We start from the raw sequence: 24,984 nt of genomic DNA, 5'->3' as shown, positions 1-24,984 counted from the left end.
TGTAAAAAATAAAGGTAGATAGACTATGTTAAGAATACAGCGACCGATACAAGAGAACATTGTTGCCTTGGTGTAGAAAAATCTCAGGGTTTTCGAGTTATATTTTAGCTTTTCGTCCCCAGTTAATTTGCTGCTATTTGTTTTGTGTAATGACAATTAATTTTAACACATGTGTGATTCAACATTTAACAAATCTGCCACCTGAAACATGACCAAAACAATTCACCAAACAAACAATCTTATCTCATAGTATTTGTATACAGTAATGAAAAGTTCCTTAATGCTCCAAATACATCTGTACATATATAGAATCAAAGCAAAACCCCAAACACTACTGTCATTTACTAGGAATGGAAATTTCTGTTTGACACTGCAAAAATCTACACAGATAGATATTAACGACAAGATGGACGATTTCTCGTGAACCTTTGTCGATTTTCCTCTTTTATGTGGTGTTCCTTTGGCACCATCTTAAAAGTGTTTACATATTATACAGATATCACAACACGTTTCCAATGCCACTGTGTGATGAGATGTTTTGTATTTTAAAGGACGTAATCTACGGATGACTGGTAATGATTAAATCAAAGTTTTAGTTATTAAAAATTACTTAAGACCTTTATTAAATTTTCCATCAATTACAAAAAATGGTTTTGGAGTTTAGCTCTATCTGGACTTTTGACGAGATTAATACGTTATATATGTACCGATTCAGATATATTAATCGAGGACGAAGTATATAACTGTCCTAAGTCAGGAGCTTGTAACTCGGTGATTGGTGTTTGCTGCTGTACATGGATATCATATTTATTAGCAATGATACCACATCTTCGTATTTTTATAATTTGTTTTAGAATGGACACAAAATGATTAAACAAAAAAATTAAACAACAAAAGTATTGAGTCTAACCATACATTTATATAGCCATTTTAATGTATTTTAAGCTAATTTCCTAACCTGTTTACTTATAAATATGTTATGTTATGTGTATTAGCTTACATGTACCTACGAAAACATTCAGGCCAGACTAAACGTAATTTCTTTTTATTGATGTTGTTTCAGCCATTTTTCTTCCTTATTTACTTCTTATACAAGAATTTGACAACCATTGAGTGTATTGCCATTAAATGATTGTAAATAATGACGTGTCTAATGTTGTTGACAATTTACTTTGAAGTTTACAATTGTTGTTATTTTGAGAAAAAGCTGCCAATATATTATTGTTTATTGTGATTTATGAACATTTATATCAAATAAAAACGCTCTTTGTTTTCTCGATGAACCGCATAAACACATTGAGGTTTATTATATTAATACCGCCGTGAAATTGAAACATTGATACAACTATTATATCATGTCGGTTAGGACATTATCATTCATACTTTGTCAGACAAAAGTAGATTTTTTGGAACGCAAACAAAAACAAAAACTTATAACAAAACGTTTTTTGTTCGGGATATCATGTATAACAAAATGTGACTATCATATATTCCATCCATTGCAAAGATAGTTGACAGTCGATTCTAAATTTAATGTAACATCATAAGGCTTACTCAGAGACACGACAATGCGGTATTGGCTTTGCTCATTGTTGAAGGCCATACAGTGACATATATTTGTTAATTACTGTGTCATTTGCTCTCTTGTGGAGAGTTGTCTAAATTACTTTCATACCACATCTTCTTTTCTATATTAAGTTAGTTTCAATGTCTTAATTAGATAAAAGAAGATGTGGAATGAGTGCCATCCAAGGTCAAAGTACGGTCTTTAACACGGAGTCGTGGCTCATATCGAACAACAAGCTATAAGGGCCCTAAAAAACCTACAACTGTAAAACCATTCAAACAGGAAAATCTAAATCTATATAAAATATGAAACAAAAAACAATTATGAACCACATCAACAAACGACAGCTACTGAATATCCGATTTCTGACTTAGGACAGGTGCAAAAGTGCAGCGGGTTGAAACGTACTAATTGTACCAACAGTGTAACATCACAACATAGACACACTATTACATGTCAATAACTAAATAAAAATACATATTATTTGATCTACGATACAATGTAAATACACAATCAAAAAAATAAGTGACGAATAATTAAAGCAACAGTGTTATAGCACTTTGAAACTTGAAAGAATACCCGTTGTTATCTTGAACAAAAAACTGCCGTTTGAAATGATATAATACACAGGTAAATGAATGTAATTGTGTTGTTAGGTATACACGCAAAGTTCAAATGGAGAAAGGCAATATTGTTTACAAAATAAACAATGTTGATGTTCATATTACGAACTAGTGAATTGTTTTACCAATACCAGAGCTGGTATACAGACCAGACATTAACCTGAATAAGTAAACATTGAATAACAAATACAAAGCCTTACAAATAGTATCAATAGGTCAAATAAATTTGAAAGTACTATTTGAGAGTACTTGCAACTACTGACAGCTAATTATAGCTGTTTAACATATCAAATTGTACGTTATACCTTTTTCATATGTTTTTGGTGGCATATATCATCATGCAGACAGTTCATGTACAGGTTCATACACTCTTAGGTACTTTTTAGGAGTTACAGGTCCTGCGTTTCGTCTACAAAATAGAGTAGGGTCTAAAATGTTTGCCAAATACATCTAAGGTAATCTATTCCTGATTTAGGAAATACCAGGATTATAATTTAGTACGCCAGACGCGCGTTTCGTCTACATAAGACTCATCAGTGACATCATATCAAAATATTTATAAAGCCAAACAAGTACAAAGTTGAATAGCATTGAGGAACCAAAATTCCAAAAAAATGTGCCAAATACGGCTAAGGTAATCTATGCCTGGGATAAGAAAATCTTTAGTTTTTCGACAAATTTTAACTTATAAAAATTACCACATTATGATATTCATGTCAACACCGAAGTGATACCCTCGGAGACGAAACGTCCACCAGCGGTGGCATCGCCCCAGTTAATTTCGATTTATGACTGTCCCTCTGATATCTTTCGCACCTCTTTTTTATTTACTTTTCATTTACATAGACTTAAACATAAAGAAACAATAACAATAACGTTTGTCAAATCGATATAAATCGACTTTTTCAATATAGTCATTAAAACATATGTTAATAAACCACTTGTAACGGGCTCGCCTTCAGTAAAGGAGTTTATGTGAGCACTAATTTTGAATTGAGAGACACTATATCCTCTCTTTCCAACTTCATGATCAAATTGTTTTAACAAGTTTTACTCTTGTATATGAAAGCAAACATGGGAACTACACAAAGATGTACGCATCATTGGTTAATGATCTACCAATAAGGTTAAAAGATTTCCAAACCATTCATTTTTTACGCAAACATTTTGAATGTTGAGATTTAAAATTTATTTGTATATTCTTGACTTTAAGGAAATATTCTGCTAAAATGACTAATGGATAAATATATATGTATTTGAAATGTATTAATGTTCATTTGACTTTTAGTTTATTACGGAAAGTAATTTATCATATATAAGCAGATGTGGTATGCATTACTAAAGCTGTCAACTTTTAATTGGGTATTGTATTGGTATAAGTGAGTTCTTTCAACATGTTCCTACTAGTTTATATATCACAAAGTCTAAATTATAACACATTAGGAGTAAAATTAAGTTTGCGCGTTGTTTTAAATCGAACATTATTTACATTTGAAAGAAATTGTCACATTATCTCGAGGACGATGATAAATACATAACGATATCAAATAAACATCATACAATTTTCTTAATGAACTCAAGAAAAAAAAGATGTTCGCCATGACAACGGCACAGGGAGGATTTGATTTTGATAAAGTTATAGAAACCTTACGATATCATTGTTTAAGTGTTCTCAACATTCAAACAACGTTCATCATTATCAATTAGACTGCCGGAAATGTGAATGAACAGTTGAAGATGGATCGAAGTTCTTAGCAAACGTAGTCAGAATATTCGTGAGGACTGCAAGAAGAACCAATTATCGTACTGTGTAAACTCATTCGATGAAGGATGGGAACATAAGATTCCGACAGCTACAGCTATGTTTTAAATTAAGTATCAAATCAGATTTCCTTGTAATGCCTTGCTACTTTTTAACATGGAAATATGGTGATACATCAAGCTCGTGGAAATTACCATGTATCAATTAATGCTTTAAAACTTTAGTCTGGAATCAACTTAAAGACGTGTATTGTCAAAGAAAACTACAAGAATATTCAATTTGTAAGACCTCAATAGTTTACTTTTTGCTTATTCAAAAGTATGGGAATCGTTTAAAGTAAACTCTAAGTGTGGCATTTTGGTTAATTTCTGAAGATCATGAGATGTTTAAAAGACTTGATTAAAATTGCGGATAATCGGTAAAGGTCAACAACTCGTACTTAAATCTGAATGCAATGAACGAAGACGGCCCTTTAGCAACGGTTTACTTATTATGATTATTGTAAATCAATGTAAACATAAATAAACTCATCGTGGATACCAGGATTACATTTTGTATTTACGCCAGACGCGCGTTTCGTCTACAAATGAATCATCAGTGACACTCGAATCTAAAACAGTCAAAAAGGCCAAATAAAGTCTTTTCTGACGAAACTTTACTAACAATATTCGTATATTCAAATGTTCGATTATTCTGTAAACAGTAGCCATTTCTAGGAACTTGTGTTTACGTGGTATTAGAATGGTCCTATTTTTAGGATAATGATTTCGACTCTCAGATTTCATTAAGAAAAGTTGTAAGAACGGCAATTGTAAAGTTATGGTTGGATGGACTTATCTTGCCCATATAACAAACAATTCTTTTCGGATGGGTTGTTATGACTATTGATCATCACGCTATTTTTTTCAAATGTCTCTCTGTGGTGACATGAATTATCATTGATATGGTCAGATATAAATCAACTGTTTACAGAACTTAGATTTTTTTTTATAATATTAAGGCTTTTTGAATAGATAAACTTAGCTGTGTTTGGTAAAACTTGCAGGAACTTTTCGTCCGAGCATTATTGATAAGTTTTTGTTGATGAAACGTGCGTCTGGCGCAAATATTAGATTCCAATCCTTATATTTATGTTGAGTTTATTTACCTTCTTCTGAACTCTTTTTAAAGGATCTTGTTTCCTTTTTGAATTTTCATCGGAGATTATGTTATTTTACTTATTTTACTTTTTATCTTTCGTACTCCTATGGATCTGGTATTCAAGACCCTAACCAACAAACATTACATCATGTCAAACATGTTTATCTTAATTTTTCATACTTAAATGAAGACCTCTTGTCATTCTCAGTGATCTGACCGGGATTGAAGAATTGATGACTCTGATCCGAACAATGGTTTTATGGACTTATTTCAATATAAGATTGAAGAAAATAGGCTACGAATGTGAACAAAACAAATATCCACAACACCTTGCGTTTAAAATATGTCTAAGTACAACTATGGCGTATCATAGAACTGATTAAATTCGAGGCCATAAAGGTTGTATGAACTCTCTGATAGAACTATTTTAAGGCAACAGTAACTTTTCTATGTTTAAAATTGATAAAACTTTATTAAATGAATGTAACACATTAAAACTGAAGTAATCACATGTATAAAAAGATCGAGGCCATGACTGGTGTATATACAACCTTTATCTTATTCTGTTCAAATGTCATGTTATGGTATTTGGTTAACATACAAATTAAACAACTATTCTGGTTACTAAACATCTAAGACTGTAAATACATATCGTTAGTGTGTTCAAATACAGACATACCGTATCGGGCAGCCGATTCATGAAAGTTACCGTTAAACGTTTGCAGTGTCAATTTCAGTGTTACTCTTCCATGAATTTGTTGGGTAGATTTTGTGTAAGGAGCATATCCATGCTAATAAAACTTTTCAATTGGTCACAATTATAAGCATGATACTTGTTCTAAATTGTGTTCTCTGATTACATCCTTTGATATATATGTAGGCAACCAACGGTAATAGTTATATGTATGAGCGAACGGTAATAAGTCTCTTTATCCCGTAGGAATAGTAAGAGAAATTCTATAATATTTATTCCGTCTTATTTTGATCAGTATTGCCTTTGTACAAGATTTTTTTGTAGATTTTGATAAACTTTTTTGTAAAATAGTTTATGGCAATGAAACGGTTTTTTGTTTCTTGTTATAGTCTTTTTACGGTGATATTCTTATGTCATGTTTGTAAAAGTGTGTATATTTACAGCTAACTCATTCTGCTAGAGTCTGTAACGATATTTGCTACATTCGAAAATGCCTGTTCCAAGTCAGGAATATTACAGTTCTTGTTAATTCGCTTTAATGAGTTCTGATACTTGATATGGCCATGTGATTTTAGAAGTTCCGATTAGTGTAGTTTTTTTGTGATTTTACGTTTTGTTTCGATAAATCGTAAAGTCACGAATTGTGTTTCAATGAAATACTCGAGGCCTTCGCCAAATAATTTTAGATTTAAAATAAAACTGGATAGAATGGTTTGCTGTGCTTTTTAAGATCTTATTACAAATATGTTGTCCTATTTTTTTCCGTTGTTAAGTGTTTGAAGTTCAATTCATTTTGTGTTTTCTCTTTTAGAAGATTGTCACAAGGGTTTTCATGTTGTAGCATAAGTTTTGTTTTTGATACCTGAACCCATAAATCATCATGTGTTGCTGTCGAAGTGTGGTCACGCTGGTACCTGTGCTTTGTCATTGTCATACCTGTCACGTGATGTTTGTTGCATCGTTCCTCTAGGTTCATCTATGTGTACTAGTTAGAGTTTTGTTCTAAGGGAAGCTTGATTTTAGGGTTGTTTGAGGTCAGACGTTAGTCTGACTAATGGAAAGGTGATACTCCTGGATCAGTGCTTTGTGTTTTATGTCTTTATTTTGTGCTTATTAACACCATGCAAAGAATTACACTAATTTTTATCGACACATTCGGTTTCGGTACTTATACATCTTTGGATTTCAAATGTTTGGCTTTGAGCGTTCCTGATGAAGGTAAATCCAGAAAAGCGCTTCGGACGCAAGAAATTAATAACGTGTTGTTTTCAATATCTGTATGTTTGTGCCTATCCCAAGTCTGGAGCCTATAATTCGGTGTATATCGCTTGTTGCTATATTATAATTTGTTTTTGTACTTTGCTAACATTTGTTAGTTTTCACGTTTGATTTATTTCACATTGGTAATTTCAGGGCTTTTTACAGCTGCCTGTACATAATGGGCTTTGCTCATTTTTGAAGGTCGTATGGTTATCTCTAGTTATTAATTACTTGTTTCTTGTGAAGATTACTTTCAGAGTAAATCATACCACATCTTCTTTTTTATATGTATGATTACATATTTATATTATGCAGATGAACTAGTACTTTGGGCGCTCAAATATTCTCCTCTTGATCTTTTTAAACTGAAAGGTGAAATGTATTTGAAAAAAGCATTACTTCTTGTCAATAAAAAAACAATTTCTATATTTTGTTTTGGGAGTTTTTGAATTTTTTTGTAGAACATGTAGAAAATAATGGCAAATAAGAGATAGACAAAAGTTTCAAACATCATTTGTTATATATTTTGTGTCACATGAATAGACATTTTAACAAGAAATTTCAAAGATTTAGAAGTTAGAAATGGTATTGTATGAAATTGATACTTTAAAAGCAATATTTTCCAATAATCGAAAAGTTACTTATGGATTAATAATTGATGAAAAATACGTATAAAGACTACCTTTTTAGTTCAAAGTCCATATTCTTTATTGTAGGTTTTCACAGTATCTGCTGTGAATAAACACTCAGATTTTTCTAAGAATAAACAAATTCAAAATATTTTTTTTTACCAGATAACATATTTGACAAAATACAGAAAGTACATATAAGTATACAAGTAAACGGCCACCCACAAAATAACAAAAATTCACACAACATATGAATTTCTTCATACGATCTTCAACAAGAATTATTTTATAAAAAGTGTATACATTGTAATAACTTTCCCTCTAAATCTTCTAAGAACACTAACTTATTAAAAAGACTTAATACTAATATATAAACAAAACAACTTCCCTCATATTTAATTCATATAAATAGAATTCTACGCATCCAGATAAATAGAAATAAAGATGATGGATTGAGAATGGATCTTCTCAACAACTTGAATAATGTATCTATAATTTGGCAACCGTGTCCTTTATATATTTAAAATAAATGATTGTTTTTTTTAAATAAATAGAAGAATATGTTCAAAAGGTTCTGAAACAAAACAAATTATCTGTAAGGTGTGTCTGAAGAGTATTCGTCTAGATTTACCAATATCAGGAACAGTCGAAACAAAACAAAAGAAAACAAATCATGGATTCAAATTGTGACCAAATCATAAAGGAACCACACAACCAGTTATGGTAAATGCCGCTAAAGATGATAACTTTTAAAGAAACAGTATATCAATATAAGTGTCCCTGCTTTAATTTGATATCTTTTTGTCTCGTAAATTGTATTTATTTTAATGGGTCGTAAGGAAGTATAGCACAAAAACAAAAAAAAGATTGTTGAACACACATAATTAACTTATTGCTTATGTTTAAATTGCAAATCAAATTGCTTCAATATATTTGTAGACAATTACAACCACACTCTAGAATATTAAAGAAAGTGGATACATACATAACGTTTGTAAGACACGTGTATAAAGAGCAAATAAATACTAATACAATACATCAATTTGCTGATCTGTTGTGTCCTTTATCTATCATGGCAAAGTGAAAATTCATTTCGTAGATTTTCTTTCAGACATTGTTTTTAAATCAATCGTCTTAATGATGATATAAAACCTTGAGCAAAGTAGATCCGGAATACCTTTGGAATGATCGTATAAAATAATTCATGATATGTCAGTTATAGTAGATCCGGAATGCCTCTGGAATGATAGTATAATATAACATTATTCATGATATGCCAGTGACAGAAGATCCGGAATGCCTCTTGAATTATCGTATGATATAATATAATTCATGCTATACCAGTGACAGTTGATCCTATTTACTGTTACAAATTCTTTTAAAGACAGCCTGTAGATCGTCTCTGAAGGAAGTATTCATGAAGGCGTATATAATAGGATTGGCAACATTGTAAATAAAATACATGTAAAATAAGATCTTACTAAACGGCACAAGGTCATGTGCCATCAACCACGAGGGCAAAAAGGCAATCAAAAACACTATGGTTACAATAAACAACATGGCGGCAGTTCGTATGTTGGCATAAAACACTTTTTCTTTCAAGCCCAGACTTTTTTTTCTAAACTTTTTCTGACCATCTGCATCTTTTCCATCGATCTCGTGGCCATTGTTTAAAACTGTCATCTGTGTATCAACGGCAGAATATTCATTCGGAGAAGCGGGAAACAAACTTGATCGTTTTCGTTTTGCCTTCAATGCACGTCGAATATGAATCGATCGATATATTAATCCGTACAAAATAAGAACAATAAGAAAAGATATCAGATAAAATCCAGCATAAATCTTTTGGTAAATATACGTGACAGTGCTGTTGAATATTTCGGTACTTGGCGCGCACATCCCAGGACCATAACCTTCAGGTACATCCGCTTCCGGACTGACAGTTTCGTTTATACCAGTGGTTACTGTTGATAATGAAGGAGTAACGGAACTATTACCTAATATTGTGTCATTTACATTATTTGATATGTAGGACGACATTGTAGAATTAATGACGTCATTTAAAGTTATATTTAACGATGGTGGATCTATGATAGAGAATATTCCATGAGTTAAGGATGTCATTATTCCTAATATACAAGCAAACACTCCCATAATCATGACGATTATTTTAGCCCTTGGAATTGTAATTGCGTGTAAAAATGGATGGCAAATACAGAAATATCGGTCGAATGCGATGGCGACCATGACAAATGCAGAAAACGGGACATTACACGTAATCAAAAACATATATAGTTTACATGGTAATTCGTAGTAAAGTGTATAGTTAAGATAAAGAACCACAATGTTGTACGGGATAATAATCAAACAAGTAAACAAGTCAGTGCCAGCAAGAGTTAAGATAAACAATGACGACGTTGTTATGTCCCGCTTCCTCGAATATATGTATATTACCAGTGCATTCCCGATACTTCCGGTTACACTGAATATTCCCAGAAGTACCAAAACAACAAGATTTTCAGTTTGATCATCCATTGTTCTTGAATAAAAGACAACTGTTTCCTTGGCTTATAGCTGTTTATCACTTTATCTCCTTACATGATTGTCTGTTGCCCAAAGTTTAATACCTACAAAATAAACAAATATTTTAAATTTATAATGTTAAAGTCGCCATTGTTTCTCTCAATAAGCTTTCTATTGACTACTAATTAAGTTAGTATTGTCACTAGTGGACAATTTAATTGTAAAAAAGGATATATTGTTAAGTCTTCAAAACAAATTGTAACGGAAAACTTACTTAATGCATATCCATCACTACGAGGATAATGTCTATACATGAACCATACAAATAAGGTCTCGTTTAGGTCAGCTCAGGGACACCATAATTTAAAAGAGCAGGGTTTTTTTTTATATAGCGGACTATACTATATGTCTTTTTGCTTTGTTCTCATTGTTGTCTGTCATTGGTAAAATCTACGTCAATTGGACTCTGTTGGATATTTGTCTCATTGGAAATCATACCACATCTTCTTATTTTTAATGCATATGATACATTAGCTCTATAAACAAACACAATAAATGAATGTTTTACTTGTTACTTAGAAGTACTGAAGAAACTGTTGATGCATAATCCCTAGGGAATTATTCCACATTCGGGGCAAACGCAATCACTGTTTTCAGATGTCTAAATTTAAAAAAAACAATAGTTTTTGTGTGATTAAAATCTGATACGCTTTAACTATTTAAATTTAAAAAAAAAAGCAATTGACCAATATATGAAGAATTAGTTATATTTGGAAATTTTGTATTAGTTTTTCAACGGATTGATTCTTAAACGAAATCCTTGGGTTGGCTATATACCAGGTATATATACCAGGTCTCTGATGCATGATTTTTTACTATTAATTGGTTTTGGCTTTTAACTAGCTGTCAGTAACTGCGAGTACTCTCAAATCGTATTTTCTTGTTAATTCGACCTGTTGATACTGTTTATAATGCTTTTTTGTCATTTTTTATTTATATGGATCTTGGCTGTATACCAGCTTTGATTATTTGTAATATCTTCAATTTTTCACTTATTCTTACAACATTTGTATAAACTTCAAGATTATAAAAACCGGTTTTTTTCTAAAGTGAACATTGATTGGTTAAATATTTCTCAGTGTGTTTGAATTTGTTTGATAGCCTTTTGGTCATGACTGTTTGTCTCTAATATTTAATTAACTGTGCATTTGTATTCAGATATCGCAGATCAAATTTATTCGTTCTTTGTGTAATCATACGTTTTTTGATTGAGTTAAGTCTGCTAATTGATATTTTATCGTATGTTTTTATATGTTGTGATGTTATGCTATTGTTTCAGAAAAAGGGAGAAGGTTTGGGCCCATTAAAACGTTTAATCCCGCTGCAAATGTTTGCACCTGTCCTAAGTCAGGAATCTGATGTACAGTAGTTGTCGTTTGTTTATGTAATATATACGTGTTTCTCGTTTCTCGTTTTGTTTATATAGATTAGACCGTTGGTTTTCCCGTTTGAATGGTTTTACACTAGTAATTTTGGGGCCCTTTATAGCTTGTTGTTCGGTGTGAGCCAAGGCTCCGTGTTGAAGGTAGTACTTTAACCTATAATGGTTTAATTTTTAAATTGTTATTTGGATGGAGAGTTGTCTCATTGGCACTCACACCACATCTTCCTATATCTATATAGTACTGTTTGTCTTTTTATTTTTATTTACACAGCTTTTTAACCGTTTTGTTAGGTTTATAAAATTGAGAACGGAAATGGTGAATATGTCAAAGCGACAACCACCCGACCATAGAGCAAACAACAGCCGAAGGCAACCAATGGGTCTTCAATGTAGCGAGAATTCCCGCACCCGTAGGTGTCCTTCAGCTGGCCCCTAAAATATGCATAATAGTACAGTGATAATGTCTTTTAAATTAATATGGCTTCGAACATCACTAAAAAGACATTGATTGTCAAAATACGAGCACACCTGGTGCTGTTAAATTGGTACTTCTGACGCTATTCCAAACAGTGAATTTTCTTTAGCATTGCCAATGTTATAAATGTGAACACAATATATTGATTTCAATGCTAGATTAGAATCAGCAGAATAATATAAGTTCAATAGATTAAAATTAAACAACAAATGTATGATAGAAGTTCATGTAATGGGCAAGTGTAAAACGTGGGGGTTCGACAACTTTGTGTCAGCCAGCCGTGTCTGTCTCTTACAATTGATACCAACCATATTATAGCCGTGACGCAGGTGAAACCTTCATCATATTTCAGGGTTGATAACTTGATTATCAGAATGTTTCTTGTCTTTGAAACTCAATACAAAACAAATTAATGTAATTCAAGTGATAATGTAATACAATACAAGGACAAACTCTAGAGTGAACTATTGAATTACAGGAATAGACATGTGCACGGACAACTGACGGTCAAATAAAACAAACATGTCAAATTGTTTCGAAAATACAATTAAGGTACACACATGTAAGAAATAAGAATTAATTTAAAAAAAATACTAATTATAATATTACGTTTGGTACAAGTACATGCATTTCGTGTATTATACCACAATAATCTCCGTATAGAGACTAATTATTTAAGAAAAAACGTTAAGACATTCTTAAAATAATTCCTTAATTATTTAAAAATAATGCAGTCTTTCTTTTCTCTGTATATTGTTTATAGGGTATTCCAAAGTATTCGAAACATGTTTTTCATTTATATAGATATACGAAGATGTAATATGAGTGCCAATGAGACAACTTGTCATGGAATAGAAGTTCCTTCATAATATAAGTTCCAAACGGAAAAATATTCTGGAATATTATTTCCACAGGAATAAATATTACAGTAGATGTTTCTAACGGAATAAATAGTATAGAATATTTGTTCCGACAGGTACAGGTATTATGACATTGTTTATAATAAAGTTTCCACTGGAACTTCTGTTAGGTGGAACAAATATACGTTGACAAACTCTCCATCCAAGTCACAATTTATAAAACTAAATATGTCAAAATATACCTGTTTTCATAACAAGGGAAGAATGAAGAGATGTTAAACCTGATTTGCGGAAGGGACACAAATACAGGATTGTTTACAATATGGGATGCTGCTCTTGTTAAAATTGTACACCGAAATGCACTATGAGTTGTTTTATGGTATCAATAATTATTGTATCGGAATAACGGTGACAAAAAGAATGCACTAAAACACTTTTTATCTTAGTTCTTACAATTCACCACAAAACATCTAAAAATGATTAAATGCACGCAAAGTAATCTTGAAATTAAGATAAATAGTTTAATTATTAAATCTGTATAATTGCAAAAGCATGATCATGCTTTGGCAATTTAACAGCATATACCATATAATATAGCATATTTGCAAAGACAAACCTTTGTTTTATTAAAATTTCTATGTATATTCTTTACATTTATAATTTTTTTTCATTATTTTCAAAATTGATTGCATATTTTGTTTTAAACTAAATGTTTTATGAGATTGTATTATAGTTCTTTTTTCTTTTATTTTCAGATAGGCAGTTTATCGAGTACATAATACATGGAACATTCCGATTTCATGTACGTTGCTTACGTGATTAACTATTTCTATTTTCATTAGCATAATTTGTACTATCATCATAAGAATCCTTAATCTCGCGGTTCTATCTTTGCTTAAACTTGGCGCTCTCACGGGAGATTCTGAAATATTTCTGAAATAGATATTGATTCAAAAGGTAGCAGGTTAATTTATTTTGATATTGATATAGTATGGACAGTCCTGCTACACTTATGTAAATCGGTAATAAAAATGTTAAAATATTAAAACCATGGTATTTATCTACGTCATTGATTTGATGACTTCCGGTAATGGCTGCACAAGGATAATAGTTACGCTGAACGGTGCCCACTGGTCACCTGAACAGAAACGGTTAAAATTGAGTCTATACGCGACAAAAAATAGTACATGATTTCCGGTTAAAAGTGAAAGTACGTTACTAAGGGGATACAAAGTTTATAATTGCTGCTATGTAATACGGATATTAGCTTAATGCAAAGTTACGGAATTACCATATTTCAAAGGATACTGTTGAGAGACTTACAGAAAGTAAAGAAAATACACAAATAATCAATTATCATAATGATTCACTCAAACGAAACAATTAAAAATGAATAGAAGAGTCACCCTTTACTCTATTAATATCTTAAAGCGAGTGACATGGCTTATTTTTTAGAAAAAAAAAATAACCTAATGGCCTATATTGCACTCTTATGACATATAACTAAAAAGATGGTATGCCTCGCACTCAGGCTACTTTAAACTGTCATTGGTTACCTCTGGTCACCCTACACAGAAACTAATTGTGCTTACAGTTACACTGGTCATTTGATACAAATACATAGTTACTTTATTAACCTTACTCCCTTTGCAGATAAATTTATAGTGGTTCTTCCAATTACCTGACACAAATATAGATATTGAATGCCCCCCTACACAGATATTGAATTTCGTTACATCTTGTCACCTTTTACATAATTAATTGTGGTGACCACCTCTGGTCACCCTACACATATATTGAATTTGGTAACCTCTGGTCACCCTTCACTTATATTGAATTTACCTACAAATTATAAGATACTGAATTTGGTAACTATTGGTCAACCTCGCCACCCTAAACATATATTGAATTTTGTTACATCCTGTCACGTTTTAGATAATTATATGTGGTGACTTCTGGTCACCCTACACATATATTGAATTTGGTCAACTGTGGTCACCCAACACATGTATTGAATTCGCTTAAAAATTATGAGATATTGAATTTGGTTACCTCTGGTCACCCCAGCAACCTTTCACAGATATTGAATTTCGTTACATCTTGTCACCTTTTTTATTATTAATTGTGATGACCTCTGGTCACCCCACACATATATTGAATTTGGTAACCTCTGATCATCCTTTACATATATTGAATTTACCTACAAATAATAAGATACTGAATTGATAACCTCTGGTCACCCTTCACATATATTGAATTTATCGACAAATTATAAGATAAAATTTAGATGGGAAATGGGGAATGTGTCAAAGAGACAACAACCCGACCACATAAAAAAAACAAAAGGAGAAGGTCACCAACAGGTCTTCAATGTAGCGAGAAATTCCCGCACCCGGAGGCGTCCTTCAGCTGGCCCCTAAACAAATATATACTAGTTCAGTGATAATGAACGCCCTACTAAATTTCCAAATTGTACACAAGGAACTAAAATTAAAATAATACAAGACTAACAAAGGCCAGAGGCTCCTGACTTGGGACAGGCGCAAAAATGCGGCGGGGTTAAACATGTTTGTGAGATCTCAACCCTCCCCCTATACCTCTAACCAATGTAGAAAAGTAAACGCATAACAATACGCACATTAAAATTCAGTTCAAGAGAAGTCCGAGTCAAATGTCAGAAGATGTAACCAAAGAAAATAAACAAAATGACAATAATACATAAATAACAACAGACTTCTAGCAGTTAACTGACATGCCAGCTCCAGACTTCAATTAAACTGACTGAAATATTATGATGTCAGGCACAATCCTTCCCGTTAGGGGTTTAGTATCATACCATCATAACATGTATGATACTGAATTTGGTAACCACTGGTCAACCTTGCCACCCTAAACAGATATTGAATTTTGTTTCATCCTGTCAATTTCTACATAATGAACTCTGGTGACATATATTGAATATGGAAACCTCTGGTCACCCTACACAGATTTTTGAATAAGTTATAAACTTGCCATCCTTCACAGATAATGATCACGGTTATAAATATCTAGACACCTTTCACATACTAAAGTACTTTTAATTGAGTTACTTTCGGTAAAAAAAACGTATAAACTGGCTTTTACTACCGTGTGTCACCCTAAATAGGTCTTGATTTTGGTAATCTCTGGTCCCCCTACTAAGACAAAAACAATAAAAACCAAGGAGTAAACAGATATACCAGAAGACATTTACAACATTAAAAAAGTAAGGAACAGCAGGAATCTTCTTAATCATGTGAATGATGTTAGATGCCTTGAACGCTCCCATCGTGTGAGTTCTTTCGTAAGTCCCGTAATAACGAAAGTGTACTGATGACTGTGGAGTTTTTATATAATTAATTATACATGTTTTACTAAAATATTAAATTTGGTGACCTTTGGTCACCTTATACATATATGAATTTTAAATACCTCAAGTGACCATACACATATATTGAATGGGGTTACAGTACCTCTGGTCACCCTTCACATATTTTGAAAGTGATAACCTCTTTTCATACACAAATATAAAATTTGGTTACCTCTAGTCACCGTGCATCAATATTGAATTTGGTTACGTATATTTAGCCTACTTATATTTAATTTTGTAAACTTCGGTCACCCAACTCATATATTGAACGTTGTAACCTCTGATCAACCTTCACACACATTGGAAACGGTAACCTCTGGTAAACCATTACAGATATCGAATGTGATTACCTCTGGTCATCCTTTACATATATTGACTATGGTCACCCTACAAAGATATTGAATATGGTGACCTCTGGTCACCCAACCAACATTTTGAATATGGTTACCTCTGGTCACCCTACACAGATATTGAATGAGGTTACCTCTGGTCACCTTACAAAGATATTGCATATGTTTATCTTTGGTCTCCTAAAAAGATATTGAATGTGGTTACCTCTGGTCACCCTACACATATATTGACAATGGTTACCGCTGGTCACCATACACATATTTTGAAAATGGTTACCTCTTGTTACCCACACATATATTGGCTATGGTTACCTCTCGTCATCCTTCAAAGATATTGAAAATGGTTACCTTTGGTCAACCTTCAATAAATTGGCTTATGTTACCCTTGATTACAATTTACAAAAAATGAATTTGTTTAGCATCGGTTATCTCGATTCACACTTTTTGCGCTACTTTTATAATAAATATATTTATCTAGTAACTTCTGGTCGCTGTACACATATATTTAATTATGTTGCCGTTGTCAACAAATATATATAGCAATTGGCTTTTTTGGAATGTGGTTAGCTTGGATCACCATACACAGATAAAAAAATAATTGCTTTAGACACCATGAATAAATATTGAATTTAGGTACCTTTATTTACCCTACTTAGATGTTTAATTTGGTAATCTCTGGTCCCACTACCAAGATGTTTAATGTGGTTAGCTCTTGTCACCCTACAAAGATATTGAATATTGTTACCTCTGGTCACCCTACACATATATTGACTATGATGTCCTCTGGCCACCCTACCAAAATTGTGAATATGGTTACCTCTGGTCACCCTACACAGATATTGAATAAGGTTATCTATGGTCACCTTACACAGATATTGAATAAGGCTACCTCGTGTCACCTTACAAAGATATTGAATATGATTACCTCTGGTCACCCTAAACAGATATTGACTATGGTTACCTCTGGTCGCCCTACATATATTTTAAACATGGTAACCTCTGGTCACCCACACAGAAATTGGCTTTGGTTACCTCTGGTCATCCTACACATATATTGAAAATGGTTACTTTTGTTCACCCTACAATAAATTGGCTTATGGTTATAAAGATGCCAAGAAGACGATTGCCTTTGTAGCCATTATAGATCCAATGTTCGTAAAATCTGAACAATTGAATTCCCCTCAAACACTTACTTAGTTTTTTCAATGTCACCCTTTTTTGGGGCAGATATCACTTTCATTTTTCGGCATACAGCCTTTTTGGTTGATTCTTTATCGACAAGAGTCTCGGTTAAAGTATTTAGCATGTTTAACTTGATAGTCAACTTCACCTGAAAATGAAGTGAAATACAGTTGTGATCTTTTCTTGCAGTCAAGCTAAAACAATACATGTAATAAGACATATTAAGCATCGTTATGAATATTCTTACAACTTAAAAAAATGTTTTACAGATTGGCAAAGCGACATGTATATGATTCACAGTAGACATATGATTTCTAATGATACAGTAATATACCAAGGGATCCTAAAATCAAGCATGAAAAATATTATGGGCACCGCATAATGAGCTGGATTTGCTAACCATTCTAGGTAACATGAGACCACCCTGGTTTTTGGTGGGGTTTATGTTCCTCAGTTTAATTTTTCTATTTTGAATTATAATGATTGCAATTTGAATTTCAATCTATTTTTTTTTTGCCCAGCTTTGTCAGTTTGTTCTCCAAATTTCAGTTTGATTGTTCCTTTCGACCCATTCACCATTCCTTACCTACTACTCTATAAATGATTTTAAAAAAAACACGATATCACCAATTTATGTATTTTAAACAACTTACACTGTTTTCTTTGAGAATCAAGTGTATTCACTAATATACAATAAAGTTTAGTCTTGCTGAACCAGAAATGTATATCAAACCTGTTCTTGTTCTTTTTTCCTGCTCTTCGATTGTCTTACATTTCCTACAAATGATAAAAAAAAACATTACCTGACTTATGTTTTTATGACCAGAGGTAACCAAATCTTAAATCAGCATAACGTGACCAGAGGTAACCAAATCCAATATTAACATAATGTGGTCAAAGTTCACCAAATCTAATAACATAAGGTAACCAGATGTCACCAAATCCAATATATGAATTTGGTGACCAGAAGTTACCCCATTCTGGCATGTTAAGGCCACCACAGGTTAACAAATCCCATTTCTGATTTAGATGTAATCAAATTAAATATTTATGTAAGGTAATCAAAAAAACAAACAATGATTTGTTTTATCAAGCCTAAGTGGCCATTTTACCAGAAACGATTGCAAGATTTAAGTTCAAAAAGAATTATATTTGCAGCATTATATAAGCATAGTGCATTTTTCCATCATATTAAAGGTTTGTCACCATAAATTAAATGCATGCATACCGCTCTCATCTACATTTTCTGAGGACTTCTGAAAAAAGAAGATAAGTATATGATAAATGTATTAGTAAATTCAATTTTATTTATCCGGAAGTATCTTATGAGGATCAGTATTATTTTACTTAATTATCAACTGTCAATGATCTTGACAATGTTTGCAAGGTCAAGGATTTTCCTAAGATTTGTTTGCAGATGATCATGAAAGATAATGTTCATTGTGTAAAGTTTTTTAGGCATATCAAACTTAATGTAATAATGTTATATATTCTTGTTGAACCCAAAATGTATATTAAACCTGTTCTTCTTCTTTTTTTCTCTTTCTTTGATTGTCTCAAACTTTCTACAAATGATATAAAAACATCAACTAGTTGTATGTAAATGTTAATTACCAGAGATAACCAACTCTGAAATCTGCATAAGGTGACCAGAGGTAACCCTAATCCAATATTAACATAAGGTGACCAGAGGTAACCTTCATCCAATATTAACATAAGGTGACCAGAGGTTACCTAATCCAATATTAACATAAGGTGACCAGAGGTTAACAAATCTAACATTAACATAAGGTGACCAGACGTAACCAAATCCAATAATAACATTAGGTGACCAGAGGTAAACAAATCTAATATAAGCATAAGGTAACCAGAGGTAACCAAATCCAATATAAACATAAGGTGACCAGAGGTAACCAAAATCAATATTAACATAAGGTGACAAGAGATAACCAAATCCAATATAAACATAAGGTGACCAGAAATAACCAAATTTAATATAAACATAAGATGACCAGAGGTAACCAATCCAATATAAATATTAGGTGACCAGAAATAACCAAATCTAATATAAACATAAGGTAACCTGAGGTAACCAATTCAATATAAACATAAGCTGAACAGAGATAACCAATTCCAATATAAACATAAGGTGACCAGAGATAACCAAATCCAATGTAAACATAAGGAGACCAGAGATAACCAAATCCAATGTAAACATAAGGAGACCAGAGGTAACCAAATCCAATATAAACAAGTAGGTGACCACAGATAACCAAATTCAATATAAACATAAGATGACCAGAGATAACCAAATCCAATATAAACATAAGGTGACCAGAGACAACCAAATCTAACATATGAATAAGGTGACCAGAGGTAACCAAATCAAAAATAAACATAAGGTGACCAGAGGTCATCAAATCTTATATTTGAATAAGGTGACCAGAGGTAACCAAATCCAATATTGACATAAGGTAACCAGAGGTCACCAAATTCAACATTATCAAAAGGTGACCAGAGGTTACCAAATCCAATATATGATTAGGGTGACCAGAAGTTACCCCATTCTAGCATGCTAAGGCCACTAGAGGTTATCAATTTCCATTTCTGGTTAAGATGACCACATGTAATTGAATTAAATATTTGTGTAAGGTAATCAATAAACAAAAATGAATTGTTAAATCAAGCCTAAGTGGCCATTTTACAGGAAAAATTTACAATTATTAAGTTCAAAAAGAATAATAGATGCAGCATTATATAAACATTGTGTATGTTTCCATCATATTAAAGGTTTAATACAATAAAGTAAATGCATACATACCACTCTTATCTACATTTTCTATCTTATGAGGATAGTAATATATAAATATAGATATATCAAACTTGATGTAATAATATTCTATATTTGTTGAACCCATACTGTATATCAAACCTGTTCTTCTTCTTTTCTCTCTTTCTCTGATTGTCTCAAACTTTCTTCAAATGAGATGAAAAACATCAACTAGTTGTATGTAAATGTTAATTACCAGGGATAACCAAATCTAAAATCTGCATAAGGTGATCATAGATTACCAAATCCAATATTAACATAAGGTGACCAGAGGTCTCCTAATCTAATATTAACATAAGGTGACCAGAAGTAACCAAATCTAATATTAACATAAGGTGACCAGAGGTAACCAAATCCAATATTAACATGAGGTGACCAGAGGTCACCTAATCTAATAGTAACATAAGGTGACCAGAGGTCACCTAATCTAATAGTAACATAAGGTGACTAGAGATAAACAAATCCAATATTGACATGAGGTGACCAGAGGTAACCAAAATTAATATGAACATAAGGTGTCCAGAGGTAACCAAATCCAATATAAACATAAGGTGACCAGAGGTAACCAAATCCAATATTAACCTAAGGTGACAAAAGATAACCAAATCCAATATAAACATAAAGTGACCAGAGATAACCAAATCCAATATAAACATGAAGTGACCAGAGATAACCAAATCAAAATATTAACATAAGGAAACCAGAGGTCACCAAATCTTATATATGAATAAGGTGACCAGAGGTAACCAAATCCTATATAAAAACATTAGGTGACCAGAGGTCACCAATTCCAATATTATCAAAAGGTGACCAGAGGTAACCAAATCCAATATATGCTTAAGGTGACCAGAAGTTACCCCATTCTAGCATGCTAAGGCCACTAGAGGTTATCAAATCCCATTTCTGGTTAAGATGACCACATGTAATTGAATTAAATATTTGTGTAAGGTAATCAATGAACAAAAAATGAATTGTTCAATCAAACCTAAGTGGCCATTTTACAGGAAATATTTACAATTATTAAGTTCAAAAAGAATAATAGTTGCAGCATTATATAAACATTGTGTATGTTTCCATCATATTAAAGGTTTAATACAATAAAGTAAATGCATACATACCTCTCTTATCGACACTTTCTATCTGATGAGGATAGTAATATATAGATATAGATATATCAAACTTAATGTAATAATATTCTATATTTGTTGAACCCATACTGTATATCAAACCTGTTCTTCTTCTTTTCTCTCTTTCTTTGATTGTCTCAAACTTTCTTCAAATGAGATGAAAAACATCAACTAGTTGTATGTAAATGTTAATTACCAGAGATAACCAAATCTGAAATCTGCATAAGGTGACCATAGGTAACCAAATCCAATATTAACATATGGTGACCAGAGGTCACCAAATCCAATATTTACATAAGGTGACCAGAGGTCACCTAATCCAATATGAATAAGGTGACCAGAAGTTATCCCATTCTAGCATATTGAGGCCAACAGAGATTATCAAATCCCATTTCTGGTTAAGATTACCACAATTAAATGTGTGTGTAAGGTAATCACGAAACAAAAAATGATTTGTTCAATCATGCCTAAGTAGCCATTTAACCAGAAACAATTGCAAATTTTCAGTTCAAAAAGATTAATAGTTGCAGCTTTATATAAACATAGTGTATGTTGCCATCATATTAAATGTTTGATACAATAAATTAAATGCATACATACCACTCTTATCTATATTTTCCTGTCTACGGTATATTGCTAAATGGAAAGAAGAATTGTCTATTTTTAGTTTTCTATTTTTAGAACTACAATATCACTACATAGAAGAGTACTATTTATAGGGTGACCAGTGGGCACCGTTCAGCGAATCTATTATCCTTGTGCGTAATGGCTTGACCTTTATATTTGATAAATGTGTAAGTTCCGGGCTTAATGTAAACATAATGGGTCAAATTCATATAATGACAAGTATTTGCAAAGGTTTAAGCAAATTATGACAAACATTACTTATTTTTGACGTTGAAATATATGAAAATGACTAATAACCAAAATAACAACGGAAAATGAACGGACAGGCACGATACATATATATACGAGTAAATTAGAAGGAAGGAAACAAATTTGCTTTACAAAGTTTTTCATCAATAATTATTGCATTAGCTAGGTGCCAAACAATTATTCAACACATACCTAAAAGTTCCCTCATTTTTAGAATTCAAAACAAAACAGTCATAAAGCTCATTATATTTTGCATATTCAAGTCATATCTTTTTGAATGTTATAATTTTGGGGAAAAAAAGTAATAAAAACTTTAAGGAAGAAAGATATTATACTAATAGCAAATATAAAAATTCTGACAAAGTTATGAATGCAGTTTATTTAATCCAAGTGTCTCATTTTTTTTCTCTCTATTTCCGATGAAAATAGAATAAGTGTAACACAAATTGTTCTCTTTCTATTTTCTTCCTCTGTCTTTAAAAACTAAACACGTTTCCAGTAACAGTTGTAACCATGTTTGTATGCGTTTATGGTTATCAATCATAATACTTACAAAATATTGTTAATGTGTCATTTCCTTAAAGTTTTGCAGCTGTGTGATCTTTCAATGATATGATTTCACGATTTTTAATGGATTTTCTATTTATGTATACCCCTATGTTAAGTTTTAAGTGACAGATTTAACCCTTATACCTTAAGGATAAGTCTGGCTAAGTTCGGTTTAAATTTGCCTGATATTCAGAACCGATGAGCTACAAAGAAAGGCACACAATACAAATTATGAATCATGATTAAAAAAGAGAACGTCTGATTTCTGTCTTCAAGAGAAATAATAATTAATCCCCCTAACGGTGCTCTCAGCAGACGACAACGGAAATCCCCCGAACCGTGCTCTTAGCAGACAACGGAAATGTACTTGATTTAAACACCTCCACTTCTGTCTTTTAATATTGCTAACTTTGAGTTGTATGGTAATCGCTGCTTAGACACAATGACTAATTCAATGTAATTTGAAAAGGACAAATTATTTAAAATGCTATTTCTATTTCATTAAGGAACAAATGCCTCCTACGTATCTGTCTTTTCATTGAGATTACTTCATTTTGTTGATTATGTATAAAAAGTTAGAGCAGGAAGGGACCAAGTCAGATGCAGATCAAGGATTTTAAAAAAACGAGACCGCCAAAAATGCAAGGTTGTGTGAACTAATATGTATATGATTTGATCTATAATGGTTTACCTTTAATAAATTGTGACTTGGCAGGAGAGATGTCTCATTGGTACTCATACCACATCTTCTTATATCTTTGTAACTTTTGTATGTGCATGGCCAATGTTATTTTTCTTTGAAAGAGGGACACTAATGTATTCCTTTATAAAGTCTCTGTTCCTTATTGCATCTTGGATCAAATGATATCATCATTATAACTGATTTTGCTTTTTACTAGTTATTCCGTCTGACCTTAAACTGATTTGGTAAATGTATTCGTTGTGATGGTAGCAATGTTTTGATATTATATTTTCATTTTGAACACATTTGAGCTACTCTCCATAATCTAAATCCTAACCAGGATAACCGGATCAAAACTGCATGTATACCATATTTTATTTATTTTTTAAATTAAAAAAAAAATGAACTATGGGGCATTCAAAAACCTGGATATTAAAGGCATCACAATAATAATAAAGGAGTAGGTCCGGTAAGGGCCGCTTTTGGCCTCAAATTTCAGGTTCATCGAACGAAAGATTTTGGACACTTTTTAAACGCTTAAGTGTCTATTTAAATTGATTCAATTAGTTAAAGTAACAGATTTTAACTGGTTTAGTCATTAAAAACGTTCCGATTCAAGCTTTTATATGACAAATCTATCAAATATGCCAAAAAGTCACAAGATGTTTTTTTGTCAAAATGAAAGTGGCCGCATCCGTGTTCATCTTCAAACTTTATATATGTTATGTATCATCATCAAATACAACTTACATTTCAATATTATGAATGAACACGAATGCGTCCACTTTCATTTGAGACGGAAACCGTTTGAAATTTAACTTAAATGCTCATGCAAATTGTGAAGATTTCAGTAACTAAGCATGACTTAATGATGTGAGTACCCGATATATGTGCATTGTACTGTAAAAAAACTAGCCATATTTATGTAGCGGAAGCATTCTTCTTTACAATAAATAACTAAAATTAACATTTTAACAATTATGTAAAACTGCTATATTTTGGGGCCAAAAAGGACTTCTTTGT

The 24,984-nt window shown here is 32.0% G+C and overlaps 1 protein-coding gene and 1 long non-coding RNA gene across 2 annotated transcripts in view; both read right to left on the bottom strand.

Annotated features, from left to right (window-relative positions):
• Positions 1-8,437: 8,437 nt before the first annotated feature.
• The window catches only part of LOC134693719 (orexin receptor type 2-like), a 33,036-nt gene continuing 16,489 nt past the window's right edge, over positions 8,438-24,984 (bottom strand). The window contains exon 2 of the mRNA XM_063554619.1: positions 8,438-10,302. Coding sequence (XP_063410689.1) covers positions 9,032-10,210 — 1,179 coding nt within the window. The 5' untranslated portion in view covers positions 10,211-10,302 and the 3' untranslated portion in view covers positions 8,438-9,031. The remainder of the gene's footprint in view (positions 10,303-24,984) is intronic.
• LOC134692017 (uncharacterized) lies at positions 17,518-19,465 on the bottom strand. The gene is made up of 5 exons (XR_010102206.1): positions 19,418-19,465; positions 19,126-19,153; positions 18,631-18,674; positions 17,909-18,045; positions 17,518-17,794 (listed from the first exon to the last, which is right to left on the bottom strand). It is a non-coding gene; the product is annotated as an uncharacterized LOC134692017 (long non-coding RNA).

Source organism: Mytilus trossulus, chromosome 12 (genome assembly GCF_036588685.1).
Source record: "Mytilus trossulus isolate FHL-02 chromosome 12, PNRI_Mtr1.1.1.hap1, whole genome shotgun sequence".
Taxonomy (NCBI): domain Eukaryota; kingdom Metazoa; phylum Mollusca; class Bivalvia; order Mytilida; family Mytilidae; genus Mytilus; species Mytilus trossulus.
The sequence above is the reverse complement of the archived record's forward strand: the minus strand, read 5'-3'. Positions and strand labels throughout refer to the sequence as shown.